The sequence below is a fragment of the Nylanderia fulva genome, unplaced genomic scaffold (assembly GCF_048542155.1).
Source record: "Nylanderia fulva isolate GAGA-0341 unplaced genomic scaffold, ASM4854215v1 Scaffold9, whole genome shotgun sequence".
NCBI lineage: Eukaryota > Metazoa > Arthropoda > Insecta > Hymenoptera > Formicidae > Nylanderia > Nylanderia fulva.
The window spans coordinates 3,315,703-3,336,689 of record NW_028191026.1 but is presented as its reverse complement, the minus strand read 5'-3'; the positions used below and the strand labels follow the sequence as shown (position 1 = coordinate 3,336,689).

The following is a 20,987-nucleotide window of genomic DNA, read 5'->3' as shown; positions in this document are numbered from 1 at the left end:
GAAACATATCAAATTATAAATTGCGATTAATTTCTTCAGGGAAATTACTATTGAAGTCGGAAAAAACTTATTTTATCTTTTATTTTTAAATTATATTTATAATTATTACACAAAATAGAGAAAAATAATATACACATGTGTCAATATCTCTGAAGAGAATTTTAAATTAAACTTATCTGTCTAATATTTGATAATTTTGTTGAACATATAATTTCACGCTTTACTCAATATCAATTGTTGTAATGGGAACGATAGAAAACTTTGTGATCTTTAAATTATTTCTCTTACGAAAAAAGCATAAAGAATCTCGTTATATAAAATCGAAAGTAACGCAAATGTTTGTAGCCTGTTAATTCGGCTAAAAACCCAGTCTTGCCAATATTTTGTTAATAAGTTTGTAATTTTTGTACTTAATTAATTTATACATATTATTTATATGTATACATGTAATTCGTGTTTAGCGATGCTAGATGGGCCTTCCAATAATTTTAAGTGCATTCTCACACTCTTTGAAAAATCGAGGAAATTCCAAGAATTCTTATATGAAATCACATTTCGACGCAAAAAAAGGGAAAATTCGCGCGAAAAAGAATATTGTACGAGCACAAGAAAAAAAGACCTATTTTAAGATAATATTGAAAGAGCCTATTGTTTTCATGCGCTTTTAACAAAAGCATAACATTGCATATCTAATTGCAATCGCATATCAAGATGGTAAAAATGGAATGTTAAAGAGAGCGGTATATAGATATATATTTAGATATTCTCTTCCATACTTTTCGAAAAAAAATCATTACATTATTTATTAACTATAATATGTAAGACGTATATCAGGGGCGTATTTAAAAAAAATGACGCTCCCATTAAGGATAATAAGCGAATTCCGTTTCCTACACGTTTCATCCTTAAATAACGCGTAGTACTTTTTATATGTTCACATACTTACACGAGATGTGTGTATTTTAGCATAATCGAAGTATTGGATGCAAAAAAAAACTAGGCAAAGGCTTTTTTATACGCAAACTGTATATGATTTTATTCTTCGATTGTTGCGGATTTATGAATGTTTACATAATAATAATTAACAAATATATAAAAATATATTAAAAATATATGAGTACAGGATCTACATTATTTTACTATAGAGATAAAGCAAGATTTTAAAATCTTTCGCTTTTTTGCGAAACATAATCTTTTGCATCCTGATATCTTCGATTATCTAAATATCCCATTCTAGTTTGATTGACTTTGTATTTAAATGCAGCTCAAGATGATATTGAGAAACCTGCTACTATCAAACATGACCTCATAATTTTGCAAATAATTTATCAATTATAAATGTGAAATAATTCTTTATCATCTTGTTCAATAATTAACTTGACTTTATCTTTATTAACGTCTTCCCTATCTTTTTTGAAATATGTTATAATTTTCAAAATATGATATTTTAAATGTTTTCAGAGTTGTAAAAGAAGCAAATCGCAAACAGAGATATTAAAAAAAATCAGAAAAATAAGAAAATTATTGCAAAAATAAGGACATGCTGATAGTAGACTGTTTCGAACCGAAATCTTGCATATCTATATTTCTGACTTACTGTTATAGCTTGCGAAAGATATCGTTTCTCTGCAATATCCTTATATAAATGTTAAGAAGCTACTATTATTATTATAAGTAATCGAGTCTAGTCCATTCATTAATAAAAAAAAGCGAATTAGTAACGGTATGCTTAAATTGTGATAATATTCTCGCTTTAAAGCTAATTTAACCGACAATCTCTTAATCAATTATATCACTGTAAGTTTTCTCTCGGCGCGTTAATGTGTAAATGTATAACTCTTAAGAAAGGATAATAAAATATAATCTCGCGAGATATATTCATCAACGCAAGTCTTCTTTATATTATACTTATACATGTTGAATTGTGCGATCGCGAGGATATTTTGACGATTTAAGCATAAAATATGTATATTCATTGTATATTTGAAGTAAGGTATCTTATATTATATAATAACGAGTATATAATTAAGATCATAGTCAGTACAGATTTTCAAGCAGCTATTCGTATAGATCGACAAAAAAATACGTACCTTATTTTCTGGCGATTGCCGCGGAAAAGAGAAGCGCGATTATTAAAGAGCTCGATCTTACTTAGCGTGCTGCTATGGTGAATAAGTCTGCACTTTGAATCGAGTAATTTTTGCTGGGAAAAAGCTCTTTAGCTTCTTCGAAAAATTCCGGATCTATTCGCTGTTTTAAGTGCATAAAATGCGATCTGAAAAAAATTCGATAAAGCAATTCCGAGGATATTAAAAAATATTATTATCTTTATTTTGTGTTGATTTAATATTTTATTATAAAATTATGCGTAAAACATAGACAAATTTGGAATTTAATTTTACATAAATTTTTTTCAACAATTTTGATGTATCTGTATAATTTTAATTTCTATTTTCTGCGGATAATATCTTCCGGTTAGCGAAGAGGCGAAAAAACATGCGAGTTTATTATGAAAATCACTTATAATAGGACTGTCAATGCGCGATAATAAGTGCGTGAGCTAACTCGACTTTTAAGTCGTTAGACAATGATATCGAAATGGAACGATGGGAGTCTTATATTCCGTTCTTCTCTACAAACAATTTTATTTCACATTTCTAAACGTAACGAAGTCGACACAGTATCTCATGCCAAACCGAATTTTCAATCTTGATCACTCCATCCATTTTTCTCTGATATACTATATCCGATAGGATATAAATCTAGCTATTATTAACACACACCATTGCTAAAAAAATAAGTTCTACAAATAAAATTTTAAAACTGTATCAAATGTTTATATATATGAAATAAATTATAATAATGCAATAAAAAAATCAGCGTTTATAAAAATTTCTAATTCCTATGATAGTAATCGATTTGTATTGAGAGTTTCCTCTTTCAATCGTGAAATTTTATTTAACCCTAATCCTTTAATGATCATACTTTTTAAATAAAATTCTAATTTTCAAGAGAATTTTTGTCTCATATATGAACTTTTCATTTTTGATAATTTGAATTTTCCCTCGCTTAGTAACTAGATGGCGCTCTTTCTAGTCACGTGGTCTAGTTATTTTTATATCTTTTAGTTTGGCAGCACTGAATGTGATACATTCATTCTGGAACGGAGTAACGTGTTGCTGGTTGTAAGCAGGTTGTAAGTTGTATTGTTTATTATATTATGTGCGTGATTAAAAACGCATTTAACAATGGAACGTAAGAGCAACAGCTGTTTTATCACTGCACCTGGATTCTGTCCGGATTGCGGATCAATTCTGCCATTATTGGACGGAAAGAAAACAGTGGTTACATGTTACGCATGTAAAAGGAAATGGAATCCAGAAAGTATGTTTCAAACAAGATATCAAAATCTCTAATTATTTAAAATTTTTATTACTTGCGTTACTTTGCACAAAATAATTGTTATACAAACATATATGATTTTATTTCATTTATTCCTTGTAAGTGTTTGCACGAGATAATACATTGAAATAATAGAAAATTCTTGATTATATATATATGTATGTATATATATTTATTTATTTATTTATATATATTTTGTTAGAATGTGTCAGTTTTACTAAAATGTTTGATATTAGTCCATAGTGAAGTTTTATTAAGTATTTACAATCTCTGTGTGAACAAAAGACAACTTAGAGTTTTAGCGGAATGCTATTCAAGATTTTATTATTTTATACTATTATGCTAATGTGAGATCTTTCATGTTCAAGATTGAGTAATTAAAAGGAGAATTATATCATAATCAATTATCATTAGTGAACATTTATTCAGCTTTCGATTTTATTTGTTTCAGTCTTTGGGGATATGGAAATGACATGTACGATTCACTTTAATTCTAAAGACACTTATGTATCCGCCAAAGAAGCCAATGATAGTGAAGATGAGGCAGATGGACCAATTGTAGAACGACCATGTCCTCAGTGTCAAAACAATAAAATGTCGTATGCCACATTACAATTGAGATCTGCTGATGAAGGACAAACTGTATTTTACACATGTACCAAATGCAAGTATGTATCTGTGCAAAACAAAATTACTGTTGATAGAATCTATTCTTATTTTTACATTAATGTTTTGTGGTCAGATGGCAAGCTGAAATTGTCAAAACATTTAGCATACTCCACAAAAGGATTAAAGTAAAAATATATTAAGTTTTTGTATAACCTATGCAATATTTATTAATAATCTTTTATATTTGCAGATACAAAGAAACTGAAAATTCTTAAGGTAAATTTTTATTATATATATTATACATTGTATATAAAGACATTGTTACAAATATATGATTTGCGATAAAAATATATGTAACAAATATATTTGTAACAATACATGATTTTATCTTTTCTTTATAATTTTTTTATACTATACGAGATAATATCGAAGAAAAACTCTTGATGATATTGTATTTTTTTCTACGATATCTTATATTTTGTACATTTTTATTAAAATGTGCGATATTAATTTCTATTAGTAAAGTTTTATTATTAAGTATTCATAATTTGTGCATACTAAAGTTAATAACAGGATAATTTTCAAGGTATAAACACTTTATCTCTTAATAAAACATAGAGCTTTATTTATAATACACTCAACAAATAGTGGTGAAAGAGAGTACATCCTCAATTTTATAATTCTACTGGGTCATTGTTACAATATCTTCTTTCTAACAATGCTCTGTTATCTTATTTAAGTGTTCAAGTTATTTTCTATATACAACACGTGTGTGTCAAGATAAAAGTTAACAATTATTTTAATAAATTCATCTTGATCCACTCTTGAAATTGTTACACACAGTGGTCCTTGTATTAAAAAACTTTAATAGTCAGAGAATTTGTCGATAGTTCCTTACTTATGTGTGCATTTACACATTGGCACTAATATTTGCCCATCTAATAATAATAAGAAATAGATATGATATCTCATTTTAAGGAAAATATGTCGATAAACTAATTGCTGCCTAACTTTTATATATAGTTACTTAGTAGACTTTATATAAACTATAGAAATACAAATATATGATATATAAAGTGTTGTAATTGCACTTTCTTAATACTCTGGTATACCCACAGCACAAACATTACAATATAGGAAAGTAAAATTTACATCTACAATTAAAAGATACAATTCGATATATAATATGAAACACACGAATTCTTATTCCTTCAAGTAAATTTTAAACACGCATCATAAACTTTTAAAAAACTTGCTCTCTTAAATTAATCTACCTTTGAAAAAAGTTTAAACCGATTTTTCAACTTGAATTTAGTAGACAAGTATAGCAAGTTATAGCAAGAGAGAAAACTAGAGTAAAATATTTTAAATTTATTTCAAGTTATTTAACTTTATATATAATTTTATTAGACTCCAACATATATTTGAGATATTAACAGCACTAGATATCCATAATGTTGACAACAAAACCGTTTTGCCGTGTGATAAGATAGATTCCAAAAGATCTCGAAAGATAGGATTTTATTATTTATATATGTTTCGCGTGAAAGCGCGCTCCTAATAATTTATATATTAAAATATTGGAATTAATTTTTTACAAAATGCTGTTATTTTAAACATGATGCTCACACTTTTCAGTATTATGTTTGACAGCATGTAATATACATACGTCTTATGAAAAACATATATTTTAATCATCTGTATACATTATCATATACCTTTATTTATACGTTATTTTCTTCTGGGAATGTCTTTGTACATATTTTCATAATGAAATACCTCCTTTTCAAAATGTGCAACGATTTATCGACATATTAAAAATAATATCTATAATTACATATCTGATTATAGACATTATAGATATCATAAATCGTTACAAACATTACTTTTATATTTTCAGATTCTGCAAACATATAAAAACTTGGTACTACTATTTTGAATATAATTTTCATCGATTATATCGTGTTTTGTGTTGTTGCACTTTCTTCAGAATTACGTTATATTAATAACGTTACAGTAGTCGTAAAACAATACTGTGAAAATATATAACGCTTCAAGAACAATCTTCTCTAAATACATTTCAAAAATTAAGTGGCGCAATCCCATCTTTTTTATGCAAAAGTTTGATTTTTATATTATACATTAATTGGTTACATTGTCGGCGAATGTTGTAGAGTTCAATTGGCAAAAATTTGTGCTTGTACAATATTTCTTATTTTATCTTTCGATTAGCATAACGCTATAATTATGTAGCACTAGCAATCATTAATCGTTAATCATTAATTAATTTGTATATCAGAGTAAGCGATATTAATTTATTCCTTTTTTTATGAAAGTTTTACTTAACTTTTTGCTGAGTATTCCAGAGCCTTAAGATAACATATATGAGTTCAGAAAATTTAGTTTTGCATAAAAATTAAAAAATTACTGAGCGCGTTTAAATATTGATTATCGATTTATTATCGAAAGTTTAAGTATTGCATTGTAAATACTTAACAAATGCGTTTTGAATATGAATAGTTTACATGTTGCGTTGAATAGGCCGTAATAATTATTTCAGAATATCGTCGGTAATATTATTGTCGGACAATGTACACGATAGCGTACTTTCATTTTTTATTTTTTTATCGTTACAAGTATATTGATATAAATTATTTATGTGACGGAAAGAATAATTAATATATTATCAACTTGTAAACTAAATTTAAGAATATTGCATATTTTGTGGAATAATAACTTATTTCAAATTACACATACATTAAATATTGAAATATTAAAAATATTCTTCTATATTCTACAAATATTCTTTTTTCAAAAAAGCATTTTAATATAGAAGCTATCTTTTTTAGAATTTCTATATTATAGAAACTACGGATTTTTATAAAAAGAATCTTTTTTTCTATTTTATTATGCGGTATCAAATCTGATTTCATAAAATTAGATTTTTCAACATTTTAAGAAGTCTCGTTTCAAGTTAGCAACTGAACTCATATATGTGAACATTCTAAAGTGATTTAATTGTCGTACCAGACACCGTGATAGAAGAATTGAACAAATATAGGACGTGATATTCTAGATAAAAACGCAATTAAACTAATTTAAAACTGTGAACTTATAATTTAATTTATTAATTTATTTTATTTTTAATTGTAATTTAATTTAATTACGTAGAATGGAAAATTTATCATGTTAAATCGATTCGTTTGACCATCCGGAAAACAACAGTTCGCGCATTAATAATAATTAATAAAGACATTCGAAGAAAAAACGCTGAGATAAAACATAGCCGCGAATAATAAGTACGAACTGCAACAATACGATATCTAACACTTTGTGGGGGGTGTGAAATAGCTAGGCGACGGAATCCGCGCCGCTATTAGGCCTTTGATGCACCGTTTGACCGGGTATCTTAAAAAATGTATCAAACATGTTTGTCTCACAGACCTGCCTTGCGGTAGCTTTTTTCGCGTTTACTGGTTACTAATTAATATACCTCTTTTCTTTTGCATTTTTTTCTTTTCGCTCTCTCTTTTTCTCTCTCTCGTTCATCCTCCCACTCTTCCTCGACAATTTCACCCTTATGTACACATTTTCTAAAAACGCTCATATTACATATCGTACATAAACTCTGTACACATAATTAGATTATTTACAACTGGTAAGTGTGAGGCAGGTGGTGTACAGCGTCCTAGATTGTCATCACTATTCTATGCTCCGATCATGACGTCTGAAAACATTCGTCCAGAAAGTTTTCTAACGAATGGTACAGATGTGCTCGTGATTGGGCGATACCGTGATCCTCGTCCGTGTAAGTCTGCAAAGCAAAAAATTATATGTATTTTTTATTATAATATATATAAATTATTTATATATATATATTTTTTTAATCATATCTGATTTGTAACTTAATATATTATTAATCCAATAAGACATATATACCTGTTGTCTGAAAAGAATATCTTTCTGTTCCAACACTTTCGCAAGCATAAGCGATTGTTGATAGTGCACATTGTCATCCAGAGTTCCGTGAATCAAATAGTACATCTTATTTTTAATATTTTCAACCTTGTTGAGTAACTGACCCTGCTCGTAACCCTGTAGATTATCAGCAACGGTTGGCAAACCCATAAACCGTTCGGTATAAATCGAATCTGTAAATTAAATAATTATTTGTATTAATAGAAACTAGATATGAATATTTCTGGACAGAGAGGGAGAAAGAAAAAATCTACATATTCACACCCACAGATTCATATATACACTACGTTGTTATACGGCGCGAGATATTTTATGCAGAAATTGCACAACTGACGCCGCATAAGTCTTTCTAACATCATCCTGTAAATCACGTGTATTTTTCTCGCGTGCTCTAATGAGGAAAGGTAATGCTGACACGAATTTAAAGTAGTTGAAAAAGTAACATTAAAGCTGCAGCAGCACGTCTTTTCCGCGAAGCATACTTTTCTTCGTTAAAATGTCGCCACGTAAAAAATTCTTAGACAAATCCGACGACCAAATAAACTTAACATTCTCCCCACAAGCTTCTTGACAACGTTTTTATTATAATAAAAACTGTCAAGAGTATAATGCTCTCTCTGGAAGAATTTTTCTTCATGACAATGATATTACCGGCATAGCACAGCAAAAAATATAACATAATTTTTTAATTATTCTTTGATTAATTTGGTTATTATATTTCTCTCTATCTCTCTCCATCTCTTTGTATATTTAAACATTTAAAAAGAGATATACAATACATGTATCTAGGATGAATAAATACACTCAGTTCAGTCTAATTGTAAGAATAAATTTTACAACGATGAATTCTGTTTTTAAATATATAACTAGTGTTTTAACTCATTGTCAAACTCGAAAGCTCTTTTTCTAGCCTTAACGCTACGAAAATCCAACCACTTGTTGATAGAAAAGTTTTCCGGCTTTTATGTTATCGTAAACCAGGGATTGCTTTATGAGAAAAGAAGAATAGTAACTTCATGACGCGGCGCGGCTTTTGTTTCACAGTTGTTTATTAAGAATCCTCTCTCCTCTTATTTTGCCGTCATTAAAACAGACTGCATTAAGCAAGTTTTAGTAAATAATGAAGGAGGAATTGTCTCTGTGTTCTCACAAAATAATCCCGATTTGCGGTATCAAATTATAATAATTTTTTTTAAAAGAAAACTTTAAACGTTATTGTGAAATAAATCGTCAGTTGTATATCACCGATTCGATTTTAATTACTCTACCACAGAAAAAATAGCTATCATATATAATTAAATTTTAGCTGTCCCTATATATTTTACACATAAAATGCAATAATCATACCTCAATTTTAGCTACGATAGTTAATATTTGTTAGCTATAGAATTTTTAGCTAATTCTTAAACTATAGCTAAAAATTAGTTTTATCATAGCTAAAATTTAGGCATGATAAATAAATTTCAGATTTTAATATAGGAACAGTTAAAATTTAACTATTTTAATTTTTTTCCATGTATTACACACCATAGAGAGCCCAATCCGTAACGGGGGCGACAGACATGCCGCACTTGAAGACACCCTTTAAATCCATGGCGAGTGTCATGCCGGTCGCGTATCCACCATAACTCCAACCCCATATTGCCGTTCTTGCACGGTCGATGAAGGAAAACTCGTTCTGCAGGTATCTGCAAGAAAAAGAAAAAACTTGTATTTTATAAGTGCTACTTTTTTTTACAAGTGGCATAAAATCTTGTTGAAAGTACCATGTTGAAGAGAGTAAAGATATATGATGGCTTATATTATTATAAATGAATATTACAAAAAAAATGTTAATGGGAATCTAGTGATTTCATTTCGTATCGCGAATTACTTTTCTAGAAGAAAAATGGTAGTAGAAAGAAGAGAAGAGAGAGAATATTTGCGGGAAAATATTTTTCTACTTATAAATTTTAAAACACGATATTTAGAAAACTAATTTTAATTTAAATGCAAAATAAGCCAATTTATCGAAATATTGTTTTAATTTATCGTTTACAAAGTTTCTATTTATTAGTATTTCCGAAATCTCAAAATTTGATCTCTTTAATTTATAATGTATCAAATAATTGAAGAAATAATCAAGCCGCACTATCAAAGAGCAAAATTCATTAAATGCCTTGTCAAATTTATTGACATTATATTTTTGCAAATTTTTATATATTAATATCTCCAAATATTTTTTTATATTAGCATTTTAAAGCATCTTTTTAGAAATCTATTTCTTTGATTTTGCTATGATAAATCTTCTTTTATCGTCGTATAAGCAAGAGAATCGCGCAGAAAAGCTATATTATTTGAGATTGCCTTCTTTTACCGGAAAATACTATAATAACGCTCGTAAAAAAAGACACTCGGTACCTCTCGCTAAAAAAGAGCGTGCACATGGAATAATCGAGCGCTTTGCGCGATAAGAATCGATGATTACTTTGTAATTTCTGCTTCCCTTTCTCCATTATCTCGCGTGCACTTTGCATGCGATTATGCATGCGATGTGTGCTTCGTGTTAAAGGGCACATAATCATCTCTCGCGAATCACACGTCAGGCAATCGCAATTTTCCTACAATAGCATACTTATAATTATTACAAATTTTCAAGAAATCTCAACAATTGTCAACCTATTTTAATAAATTATTTTTAAAACGAATTCTTTTGGAGTAAATCGTAAATAATAATTTAATTCTTTGAATTTGAAAATACTTTTTCTATTACAATTATTATCTATGTATTAAATTCTTGCATTCACAAATATGCACTGAAAGAAAAAATTTTGTTAGCCCCTCCTAAACCTTTCAATTAAATTACTATTTTGTTAAGTAAATATATATTAGTATTGAAATCAAATATACGTTTTGTTAGATTTAAAATGTTATATTTAATTTAAATAGTTTTATATATTCAACAAAATATTTAACAAAATATTTTGTTGAAAAGTTTAGTCAAGTTAAATTTATGTGTTTGTAATTGCGCGCGCGAGATCTCGTTCTCGTTCGATATCTCGAACGCGCGCGTGACGTCACAGTATCGACTCGAGCGGCCGCAACTTCGCGCGCGCGACTTCACGAGTGCGGATCGCGGCAATTCACCGGGCGCTTTCGACGCGAAAATTTACGGGATTTTTCGACGTTGTCGATCGTATACTAAGTGGGCCATTGCGCGTTTCCGCTCGTACTTCCGTGTCATCGTATCGGAGTATCGTTGCGCGACGAATAGAACTTGTAATTTACGTAAAAATCGCGGGTCGAGTAGGACTACGGTTGCGCCGCCATATTGCTGATTTTAATATCGTACAAATGCCAGGTCGAAGTGAACAAGTGTCCAATTTTCGCGAATATCGGCGTCATCGTCGTTCGATAATATAAATGAGCCTTGAAAAAAGCGCGACGCGAAAACGGAGCATCGGTTTTATTCGCGCGCAAAGAAGCTCTCGCGTCAAAACACGTCGAAGAATATGATAGCTTTAACCCGGGCGTCGCGAAGGAAAAAAGTAACGCGAGTAGAAGTGTTTCGAAGTGCAAGTGCGTCTTCTACGAGGAGGAGGCCCCAGGTGACGATGGTACAACTATTATGGTAATTTATTATTTATTTTATTTTACTATTATTTTTTATTATATTCTTCATTTAAGTTATATTAAATATACTCAATATATGTGGATAAAATAATTTTATTTTTCGATTAAATAATTAATCAAATTAATTAGTCAAATTTCACTATATAATTTACATGTATTTCTATTTTACAGGTAACAATCTCTGCTGCTGTGCATCGTACGGTGAGTCTCGTCGATTTTGACTTAAATTTCGGGATTTTTACTACAATTTTGTGAAAATCCTTTTCGATTTTGCCGAAACTTTGTAGCAATATAATTGTGTATTTTTGTATGTGAAACATGAATCTGTAAATTAAAATTATATCGGAGAAGATGGAGCTCTTCTTCAGTATTATCTTATATTTTAATTAATTTTTCATAGATCGAATTTTTTAGAGCATTCATCGTAAAAATAATAGTTTTTCTTTTTTAAAAAGATATTTTCTATTAAATTTTCTAATTAAAAATATTATCTGTAATTCTTGTATTCACAAATATAAAAAAGAACATGCTCTAAAGTACTGTTAATATAAAAAATATTTGGAAATATTAATATATAAAAATTTACAAACAAGAATATTTCAAATTTGCATTTAATTATTCGATACAATAAATAAAATACCAAATGTTGAGATATTAGAGATACTATAATATATAAAATCTTGCAAGCGAGGATATTTCAAATTTGACAAGGTTTGTATTGCATTTAATTTAGAATAATTTTGCTTCCCGAGGGCGTCTTCATTATTTATATATGTATTTAATTATTCGATGCAATAATTTAAATGCCACATTTTGAGATATTGGAAATACTAATATATAAAATCTTGCAAACGAGGATATTTCGACAAATTTGACAAGGTTTGTATTGCATTTAATTTCGAATAATTTTGCTCCCCAACAGCGTCTTCATTATATTTATATCTATATTTAATTATTCTATACAATGAATTAAAGCTTGCAAAAGAGGATATTTCGATAAAGACAAGAAAGCTTATATTGCATTTAATTTAGAATAATTTTACTTCCCGAGGGCGTCTTCATTATATATATTTAATTATTCGATATAATAAATTAAATACCAAATTTTGAAACATTTCGAGAAAGACAAGAAGCTTATTTTGCATTTAATTTAGAATACAATTTTGCAGTGTGACGCTACCGCTGTATAATTATTTCTTCAATTACTCGATGCTACAAATTAAAAACCAAATTTTGCGAGGGAAAAATTCAATCGCACTACCCTCAGAGAAAAAAGATGCGCTGCAATTCGATAGACGAATCCACAGGCGAAAAGTGTGCGCGGTGACGATACCCACGGGAGCGTCCTATATATTTTTTAGATCTCTGCCAGATCGAGTGCCGCGTCCTGCCTCATGATTTCCGGAAATCCGGAGAGGGTTCCGCGAAGCGTTGCGCGAATTTGCCCCCTTTCGTTCCTGAATGGAAAAAGAAAAGAGAAAGACTGGCGGGAAGAGAAAATACGTATTTCTTCCTTCCAATCTCTTCGGACTATTGTCTCTGGCATCTCGTGTGTTCGATAATAATGGCCCCGTCGGGATCACCCGGGTGCCCCCTTTCTATACTCTATACCTATGTTTGGTCCATACCGTAGAAATGTTGGTAACCCTCTCTCTATCTCGCGCGGCAGATTTTGTTTGCCCCCGGTCGGTGAAATTTATTTACCTCGTAAATCGACCAGCGCGGTACGCTGAATTCTATTTCTTCTCATAAGGAGGAAAAAGGCGAGAGAAGGAGGCAGAGAAAGAGAGATAGAAAGAAAACTCGGACCCGCGATTCCCTCTTTCGTTTTGCACAACTCGCGTGCGCGCACACACACACACCAAAATAGAAAATACACATACGTTACACCTAGCCTAGAATACGTATTTTCTTACGATGGTATTCCGGATGACCCCTTTTGTTTCGCCCTTTGGCTCGCCCTTTGCATCGTTTGTTGCTTATCGAAAAAACGCTACGGGAGATCACGAACGCGCGAATTTAAAGCCGGATTTTTCCGGTGCTTCGAATAAAGTCGTGAATACAAGGCGTATCCGGGCTTAAATCATTGGGAGGTTTCCACGGAATTAAATGAAATTGGCAAGAAGCGCAATAAAAACGAATATTGAATAAATGTGTAGAGTATAGATCTTTAAATCACGATTGTAGGATGATGATGACATATTTTAAGTTGCAATATTATTATTATATTCTTATCGAGAGCAAATATGATAAAAATATGCATTTTGTATAACTTTCAACGTCTTGCATTTTGGGAAATGTATAATAAATAAATAAATTTCTTTAAAAATGCAAGCAGCAACAAAAAGTTTTCTGTTAACATTTTTTTCAGAATTATCTTGCATTTTTTACTACTATAAAGAAGTTTTAAAATAAAGTTATTGCATTTTTCAAATGCTCCGAGAATTTTTTTCTCAAAATAATTACGAAATAGCTACATATTTATTAAAATTATATGATGCTGTTTATAAATAATGTTTTGTACATTAAAATTTTTTTTCTGAAAGAATCTTTTCTCTGTATCTAACTATTCTCCCTATAATTCTACCCACATCCACTCTTTCAATTAACTACAAACGTTTGCACGGAGCTATCTCTCTCTCTCTTTCTCTCTCGGAGCAAACTATTGTTAATCATTCCCTTTCAAAGGTTTATTTACGCCAACGAGGAGCGTGTCGTGTCGTCCCCGCAAATTTTCAACACCCATCAACAGTAGATATTCGTTATTCACTAGTTAAGCGATCATGGAAACCGCTGGTTAGTCCGGTCGATTGGATTCCATGACGGAACAAAGGGAACAAAAACGCGCTCGCAAAAGGGGTTTCGCGAAGAAGGGTCGAACGAGCAGCAACAGCGGGGGTGGAAATGGCACCGAGAGGGAAACCGAGAGGGGTTGAAAGGAGACGGACGATTCCGCAATCGTTTGGAGCGCGTCCAACTTCGTGGCTCGCTTTTTACGAGCCGGACCCGCGGCAAAACATCGCGATGTACATACATACAGGAGAAAGGGAATGGAAGGTACTTGCGTTCTCTCGCGTGTCCGTACATCGTCTGTTTCAGCTTACAATCGCAACAGAGGAGGAAAGAACGCCGGTTCCACAGTGATTTCGAGCATTTCTGCCCCTGCTGTATTTGTTCGTGGAGACTGTGTGATTTCTCAGAGGAGAATTTTTTTCGAGAAGCCTTAAATAATTTCCGAATACTAAGATTTTACCTGCAGCTTTTCTCATTAAAAATTTTGTGGAAAACGTCAGAAAAAAATGACACAAATGTCAAATAATTTAATATATAACACATGGTCTTCCTCTTTTCTCTTTTTTAAATTTATACTGGTAAAATATGCAAAAGATATCTCTCCGATATTTCTCGAGTCTTTTTTACCTCTGAATATTGCGGTTCAGAAAAAAAGATAGATCGATATTCTACTTAAATTTAAGTATATACCTATAGAGAGTTTCGTAGTTTTTTTTTTTTTTTTTAAGTCGCCACACACAATTATTTATAGAAAAAATTAGATTGGCATTCTTAGAGAAATAACTCAATTTTCTTCTTCTGTATAGTGAAATTGTTATAATATTATGATAAAAAGGGAGAGATGAACTATTCTTCGTCCTCGATTAAATCACATCATGACACAGATAAAAAAAATCGCTTGTCGGGGAGTTATAATAAAATTATAAAAGTATTAAGAACTATATATACTATACATGAAAGAAGAGCGAGTTTGTAGCAAGATATGTCTGCTATTATTAAATATTAAGAGAAACCCAAAAAAGTAAGAAGGTCTCAGAGCTGTTCGCAATAAGATGTGAAAATACCACGTTATAGTTTGATCAAACTTTATGCTATAGATTTTTGTCTACTGCATCCATTTAAATTTAGCTGTCAATGCAATAATTTATCATCTTTTCATGAATGCATGAATACTCGGGTGTGCTGATCTCTAAATACATTTTTCCAATATATTTACTGCGTTACTATTTTTCTTAAAAATTAGAATTAATAAAAATGACGTACAACTTGCTCATAATATAATTAAAATTCAACTTATAAATTTGTACAATTTTACATTTAAATCCGTTTTCAATAAAATTAAAATTTTATTACTCCTAAATCTATATTTTATTGTAACTAGTATCTTAACAGCTCTTAATTTTAATTAGAATTATAATTCTGTTCTTATCTGATTTATCAATCATTTAATATAATTTTTTAACAATATATAAAATACTATATCAAATATTTCGATTCGTGTACTACGAAATTAATCAGCAAGTTCCTTTAATTTTATAAAGAAATCTACCGTCAAATTTTTTAAATGTTTTACATTTAATTAATATACATAGATATCCATTTTAGGAGTATGAACCGCGTATTTGTGTCAAATATTGGACTGAGATAATTTTTTTAAAGCTGCCTGGCATCAAACCCATTCTTTTCCTTTATATTTTTTACATTTCCGAATACAAAGGCTCTTTGTATTTTGTTATTTCGAGCGGAGAAAAGTTCTGGAACATTTTTAACATTTAAAGTTAATTCGGGTACTCGGTTACCATTCGTTCATCGACACAAGGGTTAAATCGTGTCATTTATTTCGAATAGAAAATCAAGAAAATGGATGTTAAAATTTCAAACAACTAATAAATGGGTTAATTAAGCGTGGTAATTAGTACGCGGATTATTCTTTGAAAAAATAAATATTTATTCAAATCCGATTTGAATAAGTATTGACTTTTATATAAATAATTCATATTTATTTTGAATAAATGTTTATTCTCGAATCGATCTAAAGGAATATTTATTTTTACGAAGAAACAATAACTTGCGTACCAATTACTCTTTCCGCGCGAGTCTCTTAATTAGTTGTAATATTAGTTAATCGAGATTTATTATTTCGAATATTGCCTTGTTGCTATTAGCCAAATTACGCAGTGATTCCGCGCGGAGAGATTTGCGAAAATGCCAGCCTATGTCGACGTTTGCGGTTCGTTTTGTCGCTTAAACGCTAAAATATGACTCTCCCGCCAGCGGAATAAGCGTTATTCATCATAGCCGGAAGTTTGATGTTTCGGTTCAAAGATGGACGAGCATATAAGTGGCGAAATTCTCGCTACCCGATCCATTCACCCTCACTCTCCCTCCCTTTCTTTCTCTCTCGGCATCGAGATAAATTACTCTCGGCTGGAAATACGAGAGGAGAGGTCGCGAACTCTCTTTCCCCGACTCCGGTTTCGGCCGTGAAAGGGAAGAAGAAGAAGAAGTAGAAGAAGAAGGGTCGGAGGGCCGATAAATTCGGACGAAAGTACGAGCAATTTTCTTCTTGTTAACACACGGACCGCGAGTTCACGGGTGCAGTGAAAAGAAGAACTTCGTTAAAACCCGCGTTCTGTGAACGCTAATACGCAGAGTTAGATTAGTTAACTTAGGGGGTTTTAGCGGGATTATCCTGCGCCTCTCCCGATCGAGGGTACGAGATAAGTCACTTCGGAAAGGTGAGAGAGACAGCCATCCGCGATCGTGGCCATCCCCCTGTAATTAGGTTTGTCCTAAAGCAAAACTTTGCCTGCTACGCTTTCAAGGGCCGATGGACGTCCCTTTTTCTCCCCCAGCAGCTGTTCCAACCGCAGATTCCAGTCTGGCTCATTCGTTACTCTTAACGCCGGTTAAGGTACGCGTCCGAGGCAATTTCCGGTTAATGAGACTTACATGTGTAAACGAATGTAAGCTCGAACTGTCAACGCCGGGATTATGACCTGGATTATATATATATGTGATTGTGCTGCTTTAATTCTTTTGTCAATGAACAAGTAGCTAGGTCTGCTAGGCATTCGAAGCAACTTTAACTATGTTAAAAATGCGTTGCGGAATTTTTCTCTCTCCCTCGAAAAACTATAGAGTTCTTATATTCGGAAATGTTATATAAAGTATAAAGGAAAAGGATGATATGAATTTGATGCTCAATTTTAATTTTATTTAAAATAGATTTAAATATATATTAGATATTAAATTTTAACTTTTAAGAAACGTATTTAGATTTTTGAAATTAATAAAAATAAAAATTAATTTTTATTAGATTCGAGATCTCAGGTGTTCGAAATAAATTTGATTTCGACGAGTCTCGGTAATCCACATTTTTCACGAATAATTTTGAGACTCGAAAATTTTGAATCAAGAAATTATATTGCTATGATGATGAACTTCTTACCTGGTAACGTTGAAATTAATAAAAATAAAAATTAATTTTTATTAGATTCGAGATCTCAGGTGTTCGAAATAAATTTGATTTCGACGAGTCTCGGTAATCCACATTTTTCACGAATAATTTTGAGACTCGAAAATTTTGAATCAAGAAATTATATTGCTATGATGATGAACTCTTACCTGGTAACGTTGATCTGATCGAAAATTTCGACGGTACCGAGATGCCGGTATCCAGCGAACAGCATGTCGTTGCCCATTAATCCGGAGCCGCGGCCGTCGATGGCGGCATATATAATGCTTTTGTTCGTCACGAGATACATGCCCCAATCTATGTTAAATTTCTCCGTCACCTGATACGAGTCTGGTCCACCGTACCTGGAAAGACGCGAATAGATTATTACAGGTGTTACATTATTTCGTGGCTTTTTCCTTGACAAGTTTACATGATAAATTGAAATATTATACGCATATGTTTATTTGTTTATTTTATACATATGCGTTTAATGTTTGGACAAATTAAAATTAAAAAATACTAGCAATCTTGACTATGTTCAATTTTTTTTATAATTGTCTAATTGTATTTTCTTAAATAAAAAAGAGTAATATATAGTAATCTTCTACATAATATATATGTAATAATATTGTATATTAATTTATATTATATAATGAATATTATAAATTAATATATATACTATATACATATATGTATGTATGTATTAAAATCTTATATATAATAGAATAAAAAATTATTGTTTACAATATATCGAAGATGATAAAGCTGCGACATTTACTTATTGTCTGGAAAAAAATCGGCCATTCTCTTAGTTAAAAATCCAATCCTCGTAGCAGATTTAGCGATTGTAGTCAGCTACTTTCATGATTGTTTAGCGCGCAATTCCCTCGACTTTCACGCTCATTATGGCTCTCGACGGTCGTTTGCGGGAAATCTCAGGTGCCACTTGAGGGATTGAAAGGCCTGAGAGGATGAGAAAATGCATCGAGAGAAAGGGAGAGAAAGAAAGTCGAAGGCGATGGCGAGAATTAGGAAATGGAAGTTCGCGGAGAGGAAGATGGCTTTTCTGATACGGTATCCACCGAATAGCCGAACAGTAAACGCGAAAATAGAGACGGATAGTAACAATTCCGCGGATAGTGTGATATAAATGCGAAGGTGTGACGGCGATACGAGGCAGTATCGTGAAACATCACGGCGCGAATCGAGGCGAAATGGACCATACGATGACAACCGATGATCCGCTCTATGGGATACCCGGCTTATGGGAGAGGATAATAAACGTAAGACAAAAATATAAGAATACTAAAGAAAAAAGAGAAATTTCGAATATCGAGTCTTCTTTGGTTCGTTAAAAAAATACGCGAGTATACATTCTTCGATTAATTTAATTAATTTCCGCTGTACATGTTCGTTCATCTTTACGTTTTTTTTTTTTAAGAATCTTAATGAAAAATTTTTCGCGAGCATTATAATATTCTACAAATAATGAATATAATTAAAATCGATGCTGCAAATAATTTTTCTAATTTAATATAGAGTCGTCATATTTTGTTTAAATAAAAAGTTGTGTATTATTTTATTTTTATTACCAATCCGTGTAAATTACTAAAACAAATGTTGTTGGCTTTAAGAAATATCAATTTAAATAATGTTATGTGTTGCTTTGTCCGTAAATAGCGACATATAATCAAGTAACAATATACTTCAGGTCGTTATACTAAAGCGAACTGCGTAAAAAGGAGAATATATAGGGATTTCATTGCAGAGAAAAGCGATATATCGAGCCGTACTTTCCATCGTGCTAATGTTGTTTTATCGGAGACTGATATCGCGAGTTTATCATGTGGAGCTTACATGGAAAACTCATTGAGTGCAGAAACACGTGAAAATAAAGTACTGATGTCTTTAAATTACGTATTCAAATCGCCACTGTCGTATATTTAAAAATAAGGATAAACAAAAAGAAAAGAGAAGAAAGAAAACTTTTTTCTCGTACACAATCTAATTTTTAAGAAATTATTTTTCAAATTCAGATATAGAAAGGGTTATTATTTAACTTATGCCACTAAAATAATACGAGATACTTTAACATACATCGATTAACTTTTTAGTTGTAAAATTTTTTTTAGAAATTACTTACTCAAAATAAAATAAAATATCCTTCGTTAACGAGATAAAAAGAGATATTCATTTAGGATAAAGTAAATTTTTTTGCGACGAGCTTGATGATTTATTCCAGCTGCATTGATAAAATTTATTCCGGCAACACCGATTCGTACAATGCGAACGACATCGCGATCGATAATCTAGACGTAGGAATTTCATCAGACTAGGAAAACTAGAGAGAGAGCAGGGAATACATGTGATATGTGAAAAGTCGGCGCGATCCAATATATCGCCTCGAACAGGAAGACAGTACAATTACTTGACTATAAAGCGAACGGGGACTCAAACTTCTCTTTACTCGCCATCGTCAAGCAAACGAGACGCGTTCACTCAAATAGCTCCTCTCTACACGAGAGTCTAGCTTTTAGTTGCGTTGCTTTCACTGAATTTTCGTAGTCGCTAAAATTCTATATCTAGTAGTATGTACATATGTGAATTATCCGTGAACTGTCATGTATAAGAAAAATCTATTGAAAGTATTAATATTTCTAAAATAGGATTTTTAAAATCACTAAAATGGGATTTTAAAAAATAATTGTGGCAAATTAAGCTTTGATATTCCTAAAGCTCCCATAGATTTTTTCTTTTAACAAAAAATGGGATTAATCGTAAATCGATCCTGACATTTGACAATTTTTTTCAAATAAATTACAGTCATCTAAAAAATATTACTGTGAAATAATATAGAAATTTTTTAAGATTCCTGGATGTTGAATAATTTTTGACATTTTGCACATCTATTAAATATGTATTACAATTAAATATTAAAATTTTTATTATTATGTTTATTTTTGATTCTCTTAAGCAAAGAGGAATTTTTAAACATATTTTTCGTATTATCATTTTTCTTCTATCCACTAATGATATATAACGCGAAAACTTGCACTTTAGGAACGGACATCGTGTGGCACACACAACTTCTACTATAAACTCTTTGTACTTTCAAAAGTTTCCGGCTCGGCCA

The 20,987-nt window shown here is 31.1% G+C and overlaps 2 protein-coding genes across 8 annotated transcripts in view; one reads left to right on the top strand and one right to left on the bottom strand.

Annotated features, from left to right (window-relative positions):
* Window positions 1-3,144: 3,144 nt before the first annotated feature.
* On the top strand, window positions 3,145-11,979 carry RpI12 (RNA polymerase I subunit RpI12). Its single transcript, XM_029301760.2, has 4 exons — window positions 3,145-3,384; window positions 3,854-4,070; window positions 4,262-4,287; window positions 9,522-11,979. Exons 1-3 carry the CDS (start codon window positions 3,249-3,251, stop codon window positions 4,284-4,286), a joined length of 378 nt encoding a protein of 125 aa, XP_029157593.1. The 5' UTR covers window positions 3,145-3,248; the 3' UTR covers window position 4,287; window positions 9,522-11,979.
* Window positions 4,608-20,987, bottom strand: part of LOC114930018 (dipeptidyl peptidase 4 omega) — a 373,400-nt gene continuing 357,020 nt past the window's right edge. For all 7 annotated transcript variants that reach the window (XM_085489791.1, XM_085489793.1, XM_085489795.1 and 4 more), the window contains 4 exons: window positions 18,022-18,216; window positions 9,517-9,677; window positions 7,951-8,162; window positions 4,608-7,825 (listed from right to left, as the gene is read on the bottom strand). In XM_085489791.1, the coding sequence (XP_085345917.1) occupies window positions 7,730-7,825; window positions 7,951-8,162; window positions 9,517-9,677; window positions 18,022-18,216 (664 nt within the window). In that variant the 3' untranslated portion in view covers window positions 4,608-7,729. The remainder of the gene's footprint in view (window positions 7,826-7,950; window positions 8,163-9,516; window positions 9,678-18,021; window positions 18,217-20,987) is intronic.

Coding starts and splice junctions, on each gene's coding strand:
- RpI12 (XM_029301760.2), top strand. CDS start 3,249: ATGGAACGTAAGAGCAACAGCTGTTTTATCACTGCACCTGGATTCTGT. Junction 3,385..3,853: donor AAGGAAATGGAATCCAGAAA/GTATGTTTCAAA, acceptor TATTTGTTTCAG/TCTTTGGGGATATGGAAATG. Junction 4,071..4,261: donor TACACATGTACCAAATGCAA/GTATGTATCTGT, acceptor TTATATTTGCAG/ATACAAAGAAACTGAAAATT.